At 41.8% G+C, this 18,134-nt stretch overlaps 1 protein-coding gene across 4 annotated transcripts; it reads left to right on the top strand.

The window, feature by feature from the left end:
- The first annotated feature begins 1,451 nt into the window (after nt 1–1,451).
- Nucleotides 1,452–14,027, top strand: TCTEX1D1 (Tctex1 domain containing 1). Of its 4 annotated transcripts, none has more exons than XM_034779971.1 (5): nt 1,452–1,681; nt 2,521–2,644; nt 4,522–4,607; nt 11,142–11,266; nt 12,626–14,027. In XM_034779971.1, exons 2-5 carry the CDS (start codon nt 2,532–2,534, stop codon nt 12,827–12,829), a joined length of 528 nt encoding a protein of 175 aa, XP_034635862.1. In that variant the 5' UTR covers nt 1,452–1,681; nt 2,521–2,531; the 3' UTR covers nt 12,830–14,027. The 4 variants fall into 4 exon arrangements, with proteins under 4 accessions (XP_034635862.1, XP_034635864.1, XP_034635863.1 ...); XM_034779973.1 differs by having other exon boundaries at nt 2,492–2,644; XM_034779972.1 differs by having other exon boundaries at nt 2,475–2,644.
- The last annotated feature ends 4,107 nt before the right edge of the window (nt 14,028–18,134 follow it).

Raw genomic sequence — 18,134 nt, 5'->3', positions numbered from 1 at the left:
TGTTTGGGCATTTCGTCTTTTGGAACGGAGTTCTAATAGCACGGATTTATCTCCCCATAAAGCAATCAGAGCCTGTACCTCCCGTTCGTTCCATGCTGGAGCTCTTTTGCAATTCTGGGACTCCATCATAGTCACCTCTGCTGATGAGATCTGCACTGACATGCAGATTACCACGCTGGCCAAACAGGAACTGAGATTCTAAAGTTCACAGGCCTTTCCCTGTCTTACCTGGCCAATGCATCTGAGTTGAGAACGCTGTCCAGAGCGGTCACAATGGAGCACTCTGGGTTAGCTCCCAGAGGCCAACACCATCCAATTGCCACCTCGCTACCGCAAATTCGACCCGGCAAGGTCGATTTCAGCACTAATCCCCTCGCCGGCGAGGAGAACAGAAATCGATTTTAAGAGCCCTTTAAGGCTACATCTACACTACGGGGGGGGGGTCGATTTAAGATACGCAAATTCAGCTACGCGAATAGGGTAGCTGAATTCGACGTATCGCAGCCGACTTACCCCGCTGTAGGGACGGCGGCAAAATCGACCTCTGCGGCTTCCCGTCGACGGCGCTTACTCCCACCTCCGCTAGTGGAGTAAGAGCGTCAATTCGGGGATCGATTGTCGCTTCCCGACGGGACGTGATAAATCTATCCCTGAGAGGTCGATTTCTACCTGCTGATTCAGGCGGGTAGTGTAGACCCAGCCTAAGGGTATGTCTACACCCAGCCGCTAATTCGGCGGCTGGCAATCGAAGTTCTGGGTTCGACTTATCGCGTCTTGTCTAGACGCGATAAGTCGAACCCGGAAGTGCTCGCCGTCGACTGCGGTACTCCAGCTCGGCGAGAGGAGTACCGCGGAGTCGACAGGGGAGCCTGCCTGCCGCGTGTGGACCGAGGTAAGATCGAACTAAGGTACTTCGAACTTCAGCTACGTTATTCACGTAGCTGAAGTTGCGTACCTTAGTTCGATTTGGGGGTTTAGTGTAGACCTGGCCTAAGTAAAAAAAACAGCTTTGTCCTGTGGAGGGGTGCAGGGCTAAATCGACGTAATGCTGCTAAATTCGACCTAAACTCATAGTGTAGACCAGGGCTGAGGCAGCCAGGAGGAGCCTGATCTCCTCACCCTGTTGCTGGGCAGAGAGGGAGCCCGCCAGCCGCAGCGCACACCTGCCCCTGCGCGGGCTCTACGGCCGCCCTTCTGCGCCCGACAGACCCTCTCCGAGGGCGTCGCTGTGCTCAGCGCCCGCCGGTCCCAGCAACCCCCTGGACGAGCGTAGCCCGAGCTGGAGCTCTGTGGGCTGCCACGCTGCACCGCAGCCTGCGGAGAGAAACTCGGGCGGGGAGACGGCGCGGGGCCAGGCTCCCTTTGCCCGCGCGAGCCCCGCCCGAGAGGGGAGGAGGCGAGGGCAGCGCCGCGGGGAGGTCAAGCCAGCAGCCCCGCCCCCTGCCGCCATCCAATCAGCGGTAGAAGGGGGCGAGCCGAGCCGGCCCGGATAGAACCCGGCTCCCGCACGGTGCCCCCGCCCCGCTGGCCGGGGTAAGCCCCTCTCCGCCGTGTCTGGGCCGGGCCCAGGGTGGGAGCCGCCCCCGGCAGGAGGCCCTGGAGGGGCGTGTTTGGCCGTAACCCTGGAAACCACCAGCAGCCGCCGCTTGTTTGGCAAGTGGCACTTCGGCTGCGGCCGGGGGTGAGTGTGGGGCGGATCGGCGTGGGGGAGCTGGAGGTATGGCGGGGGCTGTGCTGCTGGGCGGGAAGCAGGGTAATGGGGCTGGGCTGACCCAAAGCTCCCATCTGTTTGCTCTGTATCCTCAAGGAACCCGTGGTTTTCCATATAGAATCCTGGCTAACGCTTCTGTAGCCCCTTTCACCCCCGAGCTCGCCACACCCGTTCTGTCTGTAGTAGCCCTGGACTGCGCTTTGCAGCAGGGCGGGGATTAGCATGGACTGAGTAGAATGTGTGTCCCCCAACAGCAGATCAGACCGCAGGTTTTCAGAGGTGGCTTTGCTCTGAAGACTATATGTAAAAAGAGACCTCTTCTTACTCAGTCGTTCTCGCCTTTGTGTGTCAGTCACTCACCTCTGCTGACTGTAGTGACGAAAATGTTATTACTTTTTACTCCAGTTAGTCCTGCGAGATGATAAAGGGTTTGTTAGCGATCCTTAACTATAGCGTGGCTATTGCTACACCAAGAGAAACCTAGTTGTGGGGCTATAACATCTTAATTCTGTTGCTAAAATCCTATCACTTTACTTTCCGTGCTAACTCTTTACTGCAAACTCAAAACAGAGATATCATTTTGTAGTCAGTGATGCCCCACTCCCAGTTCAGTTGTTTCTGATTGGGTATGTGGAGCAAACTTTAGGCCAAGGATTCTTAGTTCACTGTAATATTGTAAAATCTCCTTTGGACCAATCAGTTTTTGATAGAGCACATACCTCCATATACTTGATTTGCTAACTTATTTATACTGTTACTACAGCCACCTGTATATTTCAGGGTCTCTATCCTACTATGTACATTCTCAGATTTAATAGACATGTCGGACATAGCTAAGGATAAGGCAGCACGCCTGCTAAAGAAAAGAGGCAGCGTATCCTCTCTAAGCAGTCATGAAGTAAGAGCAAAAGAAATCACTGGAAAAAACAAAGAGTAAGTAGTTTTTCTAATTTGGATTATAAAATGTAAATATATCAGGAAAATGTTGCATTGAGAAATAAAAAAAGGTAATGGATGAGGGGATGTTTTGAATCTAACTCCTGTTTCTGAAGCATTATGAGAGAGCTTCTTTGCACAGTAATTACAAAGGAAAAATGTTCTGTGATTCAAGCATCACTGTAAGAGTGCTTTTTCTCATCATGATTACCTCACTAAATCTGAGGAACCCATAAATGTTTGGGACCCTTTTAGTCCAAACCTATAGCCATAAGCAACAAGTTTAATGTTAGTTGATGTAATTGTTTTGGGGATTACTTCAAGAAGAACTATGGTAAAGGTTCATCCTTAGCCCCATGCCTCAAGCTGCTTAATGCTCTGGCTGCAATCCAGCAAAACGCTTTAAGGATATGAGTAATCCCACTGAAGTCAGTAGGATTACTCACATTTTAAAGTTAAGCAAGTGCTTAAATGTTTGGATCAGGGCCTGTATGCTGAGATCAAGCCTATGGAGAGTACCCACTTTAAAATGTTCATTGTAACTGGGTGGCTTCCTTGTTTTTTGTCTTGGTGAGGGAGGAACTTCTTAAAGGCTTAAATTCCTTTTTTTTAGAGATTTTTTTGAAGCTATAGCTCCCTCTCAAAAACCTTTCCCTTCACCATCTTTAAAGGGAAGAGGGAAAGTTCATATCTGGGATTTCACTCTTCTAATTATTCCTTCCAATGTGCATTCTGAGCACAGCTTCTGTTTTAAAAACTAATGTGTATTTAAGAAAAAAAACATTTTGAATTTGCTAGCTGTGATGGGTTGAGTAAAGCAAACCAATCACTTTTTTAAACATTAATTTGGTTTTACTATAGCAAACACAGTAACGAAGCCGAGAATTTAGAATGGATTTAGAATGCAGTGTTTCTCCAATCACCTTCATAAATGCATAGCTGATGGCTGCCATGTTGGAGATTGAACCAGGAACCTCCAGAGTGAAAATTTGAGCTGCTACATTGTGAGCTAAAGCGTGGCGGCTATAACAACTCATATCCCCTGTGGATTTGCACAGTGGGAAACAATAACCCATTCGCCAGCGGGTTCCATTTGGAACCAGAAGGTAGATTTAATCTGACTCCTGGTGAAATATTCTAGAGTATTCCTTTAAGGGACACCTCAGTCCACAGACTTGCTTGGCAGTAGTTTGGATACAAAGAAGCATAACAAAGTATTTACCAAAATTATATTTTGTAAAGCTGTATTTTTAAGGTGAATTTTGTCTGCTTCTTATATTGCACCCAATTCTGTGGTATTAGAGTTCCTATCAGATTGATTTTTATTTATCTCAATCCCACCATCCTACTTAAAATTAAGTAGTTGGCCATCTAGCTGCTTCTAAATGCTGGGCTTCATTGCTGTATTTCTGTTCTAGTAAAACCAAGTTAAAGTTTAAAAGTGATCATTTTGCTTTACTCTGCTCAACCCCATGCAGCTAGAAAATTCAATTTTTTTTTCTTAAATGCACATTAATTTCCAAAACATAAGCTCTGTTTAGAATGCAGTCTGGCAAATTTAATGCATTATGTCCTTTGAAAATAGGTAGCTTTACAAGAAAGAGCAGATCTTTTGTTTCCACTACTCTTTAGTGTTTAACTGGGTGTAATGATGTGTCCCACTGAGTGGCAGCATATTTCTTCAGTCCCTGATGTCCTGAGAAAAGGCATTCTTAATTGATCCCATTTTGAATTAAACAAGTCCAAAAATTATCTTAACATTTTCTGAGAGAAAGAGCTGTGTTTCTGTACCATCTAAAATTTTGAATCTATTTTTATCAACATAGTTTTCAATATACACTAGTTTATACAGTCACTTTTTGAATTATTTTTAGCTCCATGAGTACAGTATCTTATATGGATGAACCTGGCCATGATATTCCTCGTCTTTCCATTCAGTTGGAGAACACTTATCAGCTGGGTATGGAACACTTCCTCCTTCATCTCACACTAAAAAAATAAGCTCAATACAGGTGATTGGGTGAAATGTAATGGTCTGTGATATCTATTAAATTAATTGCTCTAATGATCCCTTCTGGTCTTAAACTCTATTCATCCAAAATGTGAACTGTATAACTCAGATATTGACTAAATCGAGAAACAGTCAAAATGTAGTCAGTTTTGAAAAGAATTCAAACTACTGTCATTTCTATTAATACATTTGCCCCTGAGTCCTCTTTACCAGTTTTTGTGGTTTTACAATCACCTCTCCCTGTTTAAAAACAAAACCAAAAACACATCACACTTCTCCCTGTTGCTGTGTAAAAAACCGACAAGGGAAAAACTGAAACAGACTAGATGCCAAATTGCAGTTAAATGCATCAAGTTATCAAATTAACAATTTAAAATTCAGAGAAAAATGTTTTTCTCTAAACTTTCAGTTATTATAATATTAGGTGCCATCTGTAACAATGGTAAGTTGAAAATGTTCAGGGAGCAGTGGGATTTTGAAGTTGATAGTATCTCTTTAAGATAACTATTTCTTTTATCAAGGGTGCTTTCTCTTAATTTGTAGACTGGGAGGCATAGTAATTTATCGGTTTGATTTATTTATATTGAGGTAATACTAAGGGCTCCAGATCAAGTCCACTCTGTGGTAGGTACTGTACAAACTCATAACAAAAAAACTGTCCCTGCCCCAAATTGTTATGGTCATGATGGCTCCCGATAAAACAGCTTTATCACAGTAAGAGTCTCAGCACAAGAGAATATTGGGGATCAACATTTGTCTTAGTTTAGAATCGAAAACTGCATGATGTATATTTTGACTGAAAACAAAATTTAAGTGTCTAAAGTTTGGCGTGTGTAAGGTACTACTAATCCAGATAATAGCAAGAGAAGGAGTTTATCCTTTTTGGCAAAAGGTATAGGAGCATGGTAGATGGATAAAACTTGTTCACTTCATGTCCTTAGAGCTGGGTGGGAAACAGTTTTCATATCCCAGTATGATATTTGAGATTTAAAAAAAAAAAAAATCCCATTTTGAATTGGGACAAAAAGTTGCAACCTTGAAAACTTTCGTGAACTGACAAACCAAAAAAGATTTCAGGTTGGGTTCAAAATTTTGTTTTGATAATTTCAAATTGTTTCAGTTACATTTCAACCATTTTTCATTTTTAATCTTTTACTCTTTTTTTTTTAATTCCCATCCATCAGCTCAACAGCAATGATGCGCCAAATGAAGTCTTTCCTCCACTTTCTATCTTGAACAAAGCTGTGAAGCTGGTACATCTTTAAACATTTTTGTTCTGTCATTCTTCACTGCATTTATCCAATGCATCCTCCATCTTCCTGTTTCTAGTTCCATGCATTCTGGTATTTATTGCCATGTATGGTATCCTTTCTGAGTCCATTCTTGATATGTGTGCAAACCCATCACAGTTGTCTTTCTTGAGTCTTCTGGAAGTGTATTATATCTGGCCCTAGCTGTTTTCTTCTCTCTTCATTTTTCATTTTCTGAAGTCTTGAAGCTCAATATTCCCCTCAGCCAGTTCATTTCTGCAGTGTAAAATCTTTTGTCCTTCAGATTTCCTCATATACTAGCATTCCAATCTGTATAGCAAGTATCAGCATGACAGTTGTCTCATATATGTTGATTTTTGTTTTTATCAAAATGTCTTTAGCCTTCCAGATCTTGCAGTTTTTCAAATGCAGTAGTGTAGCTAGTCCAATTCTTGTTTTTTATGTCCTCTTCACAATTCCCATTCTTTGATACTCCTTCCCATTCTACCTTGTCAGTTATTCTCTGTAAATCCTCCTTAGTCAATTCTGGGAGGTCCATGTCATCTCTGAATCTACGACTCCTCCCTTTTCATCTCTCAGTGCTACAGACGTTATTGCTTCCAGTACCAAGTAAAACAAATCTGGTGATAGCATGCACTCCTGTTGTCGTGCTGAACCATTCCATCAGATTTTTGGCTACTCTCACTGCACTCATTGTTTTGCTGTAGATATTTTCTATCTGCTTGATCAGTTTTGGGGGGCTGCTATACGTTGTCATAACTTGCCATAACCCTTTCTGCTAAATGAAAAGCCTCTTTGAAGTCTATAGAGTTGTAGTAACAGGTTTGGTTGTGTTCTGTGTATTTCTCTGATATTTGTTTTATCACAAATAACTGATCTGTTGTACTTCGGTCTGGTCTAAATCTAGCCTGTTCCTTTGCAGGTGCCATTTCCTCTTCATTCTCTTCTGCAACCTCTTGGTGAATGCTTTCTCTGGTGCTATTTTACTGTAACTAACTTAAATTTCTAAATGAAGTGATTCAAAACAGGAAACGGCAATTTTTCATTTCTAACCATTTGAAACAGAATGTTTGATCAATTTTGAAACTTATTGTCAGGGTGGATTTAAATCAGGAGTCAGGAAGACTTGATTTAATCATGGATTTCTACATAAAATGCATTCTTGTTGGTTGTTATAACCTTAATACATATCTTCACAACTCAGAGATAGATGTAGGTTTCATTTTTAGAAGGTACACACTATACATTTTTAAAGTGATTTATTTTGAAAACTTTTCAGATTAATTTTACAGTTATATCAGAAAATGAATGATTGATTATTTCATTTACAAAGGTAATTGAAGCAGATAGTTCACCTCCCAATGACTTCATAATTATCTCCAATTCAACAGGTTAATCATTAATATTTGGAGGATTTTCTTGTCATGTTGTATTAGGAGGAGAACATCACCAGACAGACATTTAAATTGTTTTAGTTAAATAAAACAAACAACGTTATGTGTTTTTGATTTTTTTTCTTCAACAGCAAACATATAATATTTTAACAAAACAAGCATATGAATTTTTGAATTTAGTTAAACATTCAAGTTTTTTAAAATCAGGTTTCTTTTTGTTAAAATTGTTTTTAACTAAAATAGTTAAATGAAATATAGTCGATTTAATATTTTTTTTTTATGTCAGCCAGGCCAACATGAGAAACTTAAAACATTGGCTTCTGCAGCTAAGTCAGTCATCTTCAGCTTCATTTTCCTGTTTGTTCATAATCTGGAAAAGAAAAACAAGCTTTCCTAGGTCCCAAACGATTTCTCAATTTGGAATGAATTAGTCCAAAGGAAGAAAATATTCTTTCTACACTGGCAGAAGAAGCTACTGGTGTTAAAAATGAGATTATCACTTCAACAGTCTCTGAATCCAAGTGCTTAAGTGACTTCCACCAGTTCACTGGTGTGACTTTCTTTAAAACATCATCAGCAAACATATATTTCTTTAATGGTTCTTATTCCCAAACTGGGTGTTCTTTTATGGCCTGCTGCCATGATAGGTTTTCCCTTCTAGTGAGAGAATGGTATGGTAGATCTCAAATCAATGAAGGCTACACTCAGAAAGACCTCAAGACTTCTGGAATATACTGCTCAAACAAAGTTTCACTTTTGTTTCTACTGTCTGTCCCTCCCTTCTCACATTTATCTCCAGACTTCTTCTTGTCCAGATCTGTTCCGCCCCCAACAATCTTCTATTCATTGAACTTTTTGAAACTTTTCACTTTTAGAGAGCGGTAAGGGGTTGACTCCGTGTACAAAAATTTGCAGAGGGACAATAGGGTTGAGGTCTGTTATTTCTCACCTCTATATATTTATATATTCATTTAAAAACATTTTTGCTGTTAACAAGCATGTTCTCTCTGGAGATACACATCCACCGTTTTGAGAACTGCAAAACTAAGCATCTCTGATGGTATCTTCTAGACTGAACACTGAATCCCATTGGGTAGATAGAAAGATTAACCAAAATAATCTATACAGAAGCCCCTGGAACCCCATAAGATTGGGTACCTAAACCATGAACTATTGGAACTCATTTACAAAACTTTTCTTCAACATTACATCAATATATTGTCTCATACTATAGAATTAGAATTTATAATCCCTATTCCATGATGAGATATCTTTGAGCTACAATGTATCTTGCTTGATTAAAACTATCTTTAGGCAGGCTTTTTCCTCAAAAAGCATTTTATAAAAAAAAATCAGATTTTTTTTTTTTTTAGATCATTGATTTTTATCCACCCTGCTTATTGTTCGAGTCAAGAAACTTATTGAAACTGATGTTTTCCCACAAACAGTTTCAGTGAGGACTATCAACATTTTTCAATGGAAGATGATTTGCTGAAAAATTCTGACTAGCTGTACATGGCCCACTTGTAGGTCTTGCAAATTATCTTCCTGTAAGGCAGTCTTTTTTTACTGAGACTTGTGCATAAGAATGTATTTAGAACACTTTATAGGATCAAACAAGTGTACGTTTCTGCCACATAACTGCCTGATCCACAACCACATTTTTCCAAGGAGATGATAGCGTATGCTTGAATTTTGAGGCAAATGAGGAAGGAAATACTGCAGCTGCTGGTATTCTGATGCCTATAGTACTTCCAGTACTTTGAAGGGTATTACATCCAGCATGCAAGGAGTATAACAACCTGTGGGTATTTTTTATGTGCACCTTAGTTGGTTAATGATCAAAAAACACTCAGATACTATGGAGAAGAGGTTAAAAAAAGCCGTAGATCAAAATAAACCCAAAAAGGAATTGTGGGGGAGGGGTCACAAGGTTATTGTAGGGGCGGTTGCGGTACTGCTACCCTTACTTCTGCGCTGCTGCTGGCGGCGGCACTTCCTTCAGAGCTGGGCAGCTGGCCAGGAGCCCAGTTCTGAAGGCAGAGCCACCACCAGCAGCAGTGCAGAAGTAAGGATGGCACGCTATGGTACTGCCATCCTTACTTCTGCACTGCTGCCTGTAGAGCTGGACCCTTAATCAGCAGCCGCCACTCTCTGGCTGCCCAGTTCTGAAGGCAGCGCAGAAGTAAGGGTGGTAATACCATGACCCTCCTAAAATAACCGTCTGACCCCGCCCCCCCCCCCCTCCCGTGCCTCAATTTTGGGTCAGGACCCCCAATTTGAGAAACACTGGTCTCCCCTGTGAAATTTGTATAGTATAGGGTAAAAGCACACAGAAGACCACATTTTACTGGGGGAGACCAGATTGCATGGTCCGTGATGTATTTTTCATGGCTATGGATTTGTTTCAAGTGGTTTTTAGCAGATCACAGCTAGCCATATATTTACTCTCCAATTAGAGTGGTAGCCGTGTTAGTCTGTTCACCTGCACATCTGCCAATGGGATATATGCCATCATGTGCCAGCAGTGCCCGTCTGACATGTACATTGGCCAAACCGGACAGTCTCTACACAAAAGACTAAATGGACACAAATCAGACGTCAAGAATTATAACTTTCAAAAACCAGCCGGAGAACACCTCAGCCTCCCTGAACACTCAATTATAGACCTAAAAGTGGCAATTCTTCAACAACAAAAACTTCAAAAACAGACTCAGCTAGAAACTGGAATTAATTTGCAAACTGGACACCATCAAATTAGGCCTGAATAAAGACTGGGCGTGGATGGGTCATTACACAAACTTAAAACTATTTCCCCATGCTAATTTTCCCCCCTACTGTTACTCATACCTTCTTGTCAGCTGTTTGAAATGGGCCACCCTAATTACCCCTACAAAGGTGATTTTTCCTCCTGCTGATGATAGCCCACTTTAATTGATTTGTCTCGTTAGAATTAGTAAGGCAACCCCCATCTTTTCATATTCTGTGTGTTTGTATTGTGTGTGTGTGTGTGTGTGTATAGATATAGATATATAATAAAATAATCTTCCTACTGTATTTTCCACTCCATGCATCAGATGAAGTGGGTTTTAGCCCACGAAAGCTTATGCCCAAATAAATTTGTTAGTCTCTAAGGTGCCACAAGTACCTGTACTCCTCGTTCTTTTTCCAATTAGAAAGATCCATTGATATCTTACATTCTTGTTTTACATGTCAGTTTAATTTTCTGGTAAAAATTCTGGAGGGGAATGAGAACAAACAAGGAATCTCGTTAAAAATTCCCAAAGTGCTACAAACCTTAACTTGTTTATACTTAATTTCCTGGTAAATCTATTACAAACTTGTAGTTAAAGAGAAAAAATATGAATTTGAAGGTGCTTTATTTTTCAATAATAAAAACCACTCTTTCTCTGTTTAATTTGTGGGTGAATTAATGTTCTTGAAATGAAATATTGTCATAGCACTGGTTAGAACCAGAGCTGCTGTGCAAGGTTAAACGAAGCATCTCAGTCCTGATCTCTAGCATCCCTCCTGTTTCAGTTCTGGGGCTCTTTTAAATAGACTTAAACCCATACCAAATTGTGTGGTAGCTTTATAATTAGAGATCCATAAAAATATTTTTAGTTTTCACCTGATCCAGGATTTGAATTCAGAGAGAGAGCGAGAGAGATAACTAGTGTACTAGTTCACTGTTCTAATTAACCCCCTTTCATTGGTCATTTTGATTAGTCGGTTTAAAAAGGCAGTTTACAATGTGTTCAGTTATTCTCAACATGGATTTATAAATTAAAGCACTATAAAATATTTACATATACCAGGTCCTGCAAAACGTTTTCCAGTGGTCACAGTAAATAATATTTTGAAGGATGTGCTGACTAATTATCTTCAAGAAGAAAAATATGAAGCAGAGCTATGCAGACAAATGACCAAGACCATCTCTGAGGTATAAAAAATAAATTATTAGTACAATTAGGCTTTTGGAGTAAATTATGGGTCAGATTCACCCCCTTCTCAAATCCATGTATTGAGGGGTCTTTCATGTACAGTCTCCCCACTTTCTCCGGTGGACCCTTTTCTGTATGTATGGGGTATGCATTGGGAAGGGGAACATGACTTGTAAGGCTTATGACAACTGGGTGGGCCAGAGACTGCACATCATCCTTCCTCTGGTCCTCAAAATTTACCCAGAAAATGGAACAGTCCCAGGCTGTAGTAACTTTTGTGCATATCCCCTGGGACGGTCACAGGGACTACTGTGACCAGTGGGGAATGGCTCCATTGAACTTGTCCTCCCAAGGAACCATGTGAGTGGGCATTAGGTGTACCAGAGGCAATGTGGGAGCATAGTGCTAACTCTCCTTCTGTGGATCCCCAGCATGCACCAGATTTGGGGATAGGCAAACCCTGTACCCCTGGTAGGACAATGCCTCAGATTTTTTTTCTTCAAAATCTCCTTTCCTTGGCTTTTCATGTCGGAAGACACAATATTAGTAAGTAGAATATAGGGCTTAGGGAAACTAAAACGAGTGAACTAAAGATATGAAGTTAAAATCTATTAAATCCCTGTGTGGATGCTCTCATTTAAAAGTTAAGTGGCCTCAGTTCACTGAACTTAATCCTCCAGAAACATCCAGAATAGCCCCTCAGTGATACTTATGCATTTGTGCTGTCGCAAACTCTGCTTGGTAACATGTGCAAGTCTTCAGTGAGTTTGCTTAGGTATAATAGAGTGAAACTTGGGCATCATCAACAGATTTGTTTGTTGAGAAAGAATAGCATATGCAACTTATTCTTTTAGCAAAAATGGATCTGTAAGGCTAACAGGAGTAAAAGGCAGTAAAAACTTGTGTGTTTGCGTATTTTTGTTTGGTTTTGTACATTTTAGTCAACAACTGAATACACACATGGAGACGATCTCTTAAGAGTGAAGGTGCCATCTTTTTCATAGACAGTTTTCATATTTGAACTGTGCTTTGCTCTCGCTAACTATTCAAGAAGCTGCCACTACTTTTTTAAATGCAACTCCTAAAGTTAATCCTTTGGGGATATGGCATTTCCAAGAACTGATATCACTATAATCAGTGTTGAAAATACTGTTGGCACTGTAACCTCAGTCTCACATATTCCACCCTCTAGTGGTACTGGAATATTTACAGGATGATGTTGCAAGTCTATGGTTAGGTGATTACCAACAAGATTCTTGAACATGTTGCATACAGTATTACTAGACATTTTTATACAATACTGTATCAGTGCAGTGATTTTTACCTGTGAACCTACTGAACATGTTTCTCTCTTATAGGTTATTAAGGCTCGGGTAAAAGACCTTATGATACCAAGGTACAAAATTATTGTGATTGTACATATTGGACAACTAAATGAACAGAGCATGCGAATTGGAAGCAGATGCATTTGGGATCCTGCGAGTGATACATTTTCATCGTATGCTTTCAAAAATACTTCCCTGTTTGGTCTTGCAAATGTCTATGCTGTTTATTTTGAATAATGAAAAGCTCTAGTTTATCAGTGGAAGAAAAATATCTAACTTACCATGTTTATATTGTAGAAAAACTGTTAGAAGACAGTCAGTTTACATTTGTTTTAAAATGGGGGAAATAAGCCTTTCAGTGGTAAATGTAATAATCATGCACACTTAAACCATTTTCTACTCTTGCTACTTTCCACAGGAAATGATTCATACTAAAATGACATTTTGCACCTGACTCTTTAATTGTTTTTTAGAACCACATATCACTGTATTAACTTGTATCATTGTTATTTGCTCTAATTAAATCCTGGTCCTCAGTTTCAGTCCCAAGTAAAAGGGCTTTGTGCATAAGGCCAATATGGGATTTGCAGAAGTAAAAAAAATCCTTCCCTTCCACCCTCATCTTGGAGTTAAAATGTTGGGCAGCTGCACAACCATGTCATGAGCTCTGACCAGTACCCTAAAAGGTTTTACAAGTGGGAGATCCACACAACTCATTGTCTTCAGCCCTCCTCTGGCAGAGGAACTGTCCATGTCCACCCCCTTCTCATGTGGCATCTCTGGCTCAATTTCCCCAATGGAGTCTTCAGCACATTTTAGTTATGGATGTGGTTTAGGCCTCTTGCCAAGTCACTGAGGAAGATCTACCCCTTCCATGTTAGCGAAGTCCCCAAGTCAAAGTCCAACGTAAACACAAACCACAAGAATCTTTGGCCTTCTGGGCTCAAATTTCATCCCCCTTCCTTTCGCGCAGATCCCAGCTGTAGCAGCTTGTCTTCACCACCACCAACAGGTTCCTGGTAACAAATTAAACTGTCCTTCCTGGTTGGTCCCCAAGTAAGATGGCTTTCTGCTTTTAACTGCCCTCTCCATGCCTGACAGCTCTTGCAGGTGAAGCAGGGTGGGGCCAATTACATATACCCCATCAGACCTTCTTTCCTTTCCTCCTGCTCCTATTTCCAGTGTTGCAGAACTGTAGATGTTCCACTGTTTGTTTGGGGTTTTTTGTTTTTGCAATGAGAGGATTTTGGCCCTTAACTAGTAAGAATTAAGAGCTCTGAGGAAAATCTGGATAAGAATCATGACAGGTAACAACAGTTAATTATGTTCAGAAATGTTTTATTGTACTGTAAGCAGCAATGTGTCTAATCTGTGGTATGTATATGAAATTCCGTTTCCATTTTACTTATAATAAAGTAAATTTAATTAGTTAAAACTGCACTGTGCAAGACTTGGAATTAATGTTTTAATTAAGGTGGTTTTATTTCTTTCTTGTTTCTGGATTAATATAGAAATCCTGTTAAATCCTTGTCTACTCACCTTTATCTTTTGGGCTATGTCTACACTACAGACCTTACAGTGGAACAGCTGTACCACTATAGCCTTGCCGCTGTAAGGTCTCCTGTGGGTAGCCATTCTATGCCGAGGGGAGAGAGCTCTCCTGCTGGCATAATTAAGCCACCCCCAATGAGCAGCGTTAGCTATGTGGGCAGGAGAGCCTCTCCTACCGACACAGCGTGTCGACAGCACTTTTGTCGGTCAAACTTTTGTCGGTCAGGGATGGTTGGTTTTTTTTTGTTTGTTTGTTTGTTTTTTTTTCACACCCCTGACCGACAAAAGTTTGACCGACAAAAGTGGTAGCGTAGACAAAGCCGTAGTTTCTTAAAAGGCTAAAATGTGTTATCTGTTCTGCTCCTTGTCATTTTTATACCTACAAGTACACACCTTGAAAATAGTTGATAAATTACCCAGAAAAGTTGAGATGACAATATTCAGAATAGAAGGGGAAAACACTTTTCTTTAAATAGCATAAGAAATTTGACATATTGCCAGATACCATTTTCTGCCCAAACGTACCAAGTGATTTTTAATTGTTACATCAGGGTACCACTAAGGCAGAGCATGAGGTCATCTTAAATGCTGAAAACAGAATATATAGATATTAGGGATATTTGCTGCTCTGGATTCACTTATGGAATCCCCATTGATACAAAAAATGTTGTGGACAAAGATGGAATTTTTACCCCATACAAAACCCTTTATATTACATTTCTGTGGGCCAGGTTCCAAACTTCTGGTATAGGGAGAAGCAGCATCCTTGCACCATTAAAAACCTTTTCTTTTGGCTCTATGGGGACTCCTCCTGAGGGGTGGCAGGAGATGCTTCCACCCTAAATGGAAAAGTACCAGATTTAAGATGGATTTCATTATCCAGTGACACGGTCACTTGTCACTGTAAGACCCCAGCCTCCATTCTTCCAGGGTTAGCCCACACATACACAGGAAGCTTTGCAAGTAAACAGCTATTTACAGTTCATTGATTCTGAAGCACCCTTAATGGCTTCCACTTAATATGTTTACATCAGTAATACAAGTTTGTCTTATTCTCCTAACTTCAGACATAGAAATAATAGATGCAAATAAATAGGATGACCACACTCAGTAGATTATAAGCTTTGTGATGATACCTTACAAGAGACCTTTTGCATAAAGCATATTCCAGTTACATCGTATTCACATTCATAAGCATATTTTCATAAAGCATATGGAGTGCAACATCACAGAGTTGTGGGAGGAGGAGGGGAGAAATGTCCTTATATGGTATGCAGGTCAATTTCACCTGGTTAAGTCCACCTTCCATACAGCTTGCATTTTAGATCTGTGCACTTTAGAGACCTGTTGATCTATTGGATGGATGAGATCATATTCATGCGCATATCACTCCCATAATAAGCTTTACCCAGGAATTTTCATGGAAGATCAAAATGTACCATGATTCCAAGCAGGTCTGCTTGGGTTTTAAGTTTATAGTAGAAAACAAATATGTAGAACTCAGGTTTTAAATTAAGTGACTTTCTAAAGTGTCAAAAATAAATCTCTCTTGGTGTTTGAGAAACACTGAGCTGGTTTCTATTTATTTTTATACATAGCCATGTGGGTTTATAGTTAGTGTTCCAGCAGAAGTGGCTATAGTTTAGCAAAAGTGAAAATAGCACTGCAGCGTCTGCAATATGAACCAACTGGTTTTAGCTCTTGATGTTAAATAAACTTAGCTTTACAACATAAAAAAATCATATACTGAACTGTAAAAAAGAAGGAGGGAAAAAAAAAAAAAAAAAAAACCCAGGACCCAGATATGGCAGGGGCTTCAGTTTTATCTTGTTGTAGAGTGTCCAGGGCCTAACTTTTATAGCTCGTTGCTTAACCAGCTGATGTACGTTACTCCATGGATCATTTACTTTTTTTTGAGGCTTTCATCTCCTTTTTTTTATAAGATAAAGCAGGGGTGTTTCCAAAAGATGGTAAAAATCTGGTAAAAAAGCCTCTAAGGGTATGTCTACACTACGAAATTAGTTCGAATTTATAGAAGCCGGTTTTATTGAAATCGGTTGTATACAGCCGATTGTGTATGTCCACACAATAAAATGCTCTAGGTGCTCTAGTCGGCAGACCGCGTCCACAGTACGAGGCTAGCGTCGACTTCCGGAGCATTGCACTATGGGTAGCTATCCCACAGCTATCCCACAGTTCCCGCAGTCTCCGCTGCCCCTTGGAATTCTGGGTTGAGATCCCAATGCCCGGATGATGCAAAACAGTGTCGCGGGCGGTTCTGGGTACATGTCGTCAGGCCCCTCCCTCCCCCGTCACAGCAACGGCAGACAATAGATTCGCGCCTTTTTATCTGGGTTACCTGGGTTACCTGTGCAGACAACATGGAGCCCGCTCAGCACAGCTGAGCTCACCGTCACCATATGTCCTCTTGGTGCCGGCAGACGTGGGACTGCATTGCTACACAGCAGCAGCTGCTAACTGCCTTTTGGCGGTAGATGGTGTAGCATGAGTGATAGCCGTGGGGCTGGCAGCCGTAGTGCTGCATTGCACCAGCCCCTTCCAGGCGATGGTATATTATGACTGGTACCCGTCGTCATCATACTGGTATGGCTGTCAATCATGGCCACCTGGGCAGACATGCTACTGTTTTGATGATGACGGTTACCAGTCATAATATACTATTTTCTGCCAATTGCCCAATATTGTCTGCTAAGCACCCAGAAGAGGCCGAGGGCGATGCTGGGTGCTGGCGGACGTGGGGCTGGCAGACGTGGGGCTGCATTGCTACACAGCAGCAGCCCCTTGCCTTTTGGCAGATGATGGTATATTATGATTGGTATCCGTCATCATCATACTGGTATGGCTGTCACTCATGCTGCAGCGTCGGCTGCCACCTTAAGATGTAAAAAATAGATTTGTTCTGTGTTCATTTGCTTCCCCTTCCTCCGTGAAATCAACGGCCTGCTAAGCCCAGGGTTTCCAGTTTAATCTTTGGGGGGACCATTCTGTGTGACAGTTGTTTGTGTTTCTCCCTGTTCCTGTACCTGTACGCCATGTCGTCACTCGGCCCTCCCTCCCTCCCTCCCGCCCTCCTTCTCCTGGTCCATCAGATACTACTTTCGCGCCTTTTTTCTGACCAGGCGCCATAGCTAGCACTGGGATCATGGAGCCCGCTCAGATCACCGCGGCAATTATGAGCACTATGAACACCACGCGCATTGTCCTGGAGTATATGCAGAGCCAGAACATGCCAAGGCGAAACCCGGACCAGGCGAGGAGGCGATTGCAGTACGGCGACGAGAGTGATGAGGAAATTGACATGGCCATAGACCTCTCACAAGGCACAGGCCCCAGCAATGTGGAAATCATGGTGTCACTGGGGCAGGTTGATACCGTGGAACGCCGATTCTGGGCCCGGGAAACAAGCACAGACTGGTGGGACCGCATCGTGCTGCAGGTATGGGACGATTCCCAGTGGCTGTGAAACTTTCGCATGCGTAAGGGCACTTTCATGGAACTTTGTGACTTGCTTTCCCCTGTCCTGAAACGCCAGGATACCAAGATGAGAGCAGCCCTCACAGTTGAGAAGCGAGTGGCGATAGCCCTGTGGAAGCTTGCAACGCCAGACAGCTACCGGTCAGTCGGGAATCAATTTGGAGTGGGCAAATCTACTGTGGGGGCTGCTGTGATCCAATTTGCCAGGGCAATGAAAGACCTGGTGATAGCAAGGGTAGTGACTCTGGGCAACGTGCAGTCAATAGTGGATGGTTTTGCTGAAATGGGATTCCCAAACTGTGGCGGGGCCATAGACGGAACCCATATCCCTATCTTGTCACCGGAGCACCAAGCCACCGACTACGTAAACCGCAAGGGGTACTTTTCAATGCTGCTGCAAGCCCTGGTGGATCACAAGGGACGTTTCACCAACATCAACGTGGGATGGCCGGGAAAGGTACATGATGCTCGCGTCTTCAGGAACTCTGCTCTGTTT

Source organism: Trachemys scripta, chromosome 8 (assembly GCF_013100865.1).
Source record: "Trachemys scripta elegans isolate TJP31775 chromosome 8, CAS_Tse_1.0, whole genome shotgun sequence".
In the NCBI taxonomy this organism is placed as follows: Eukaryota; Metazoa; Chordata; order Testudines; family Emydidae; genus Trachemys; species Trachemys scripta.
The sequence above is the reverse complement of the archived record's forward strand: the minus strand, read 5'-3'. Positions and strand labels throughout refer to the sequence as shown.

What these genes read in the sequence shown, in the direction of transcription:
- TCTEX1D1 (XM_034779971.1), top strand. Translation starts at nt 2,532, where the DNA reads ATGTCGGACATAGCTAAGGATAAGGCAGCACGCCTGCTAAAGAAAAGA. An exon ending in GGAGAACACTTATCAGCTGG is followed by an intron (nt 4,608 to 11,141) that starts GTATGGAACACT and finishes TACATATACCAG; the next exon opens with GTCCTGCAAAACGTTTTCCA. An exon ending in TGACCAAGACCATCTCTGAG is followed by an intron (nt 11,267 to 12,625) that starts GTATAAAAAATA and finishes TCTCTCTTATAG; the next exon opens with GTTATTAAGGCTCGGGTAAA.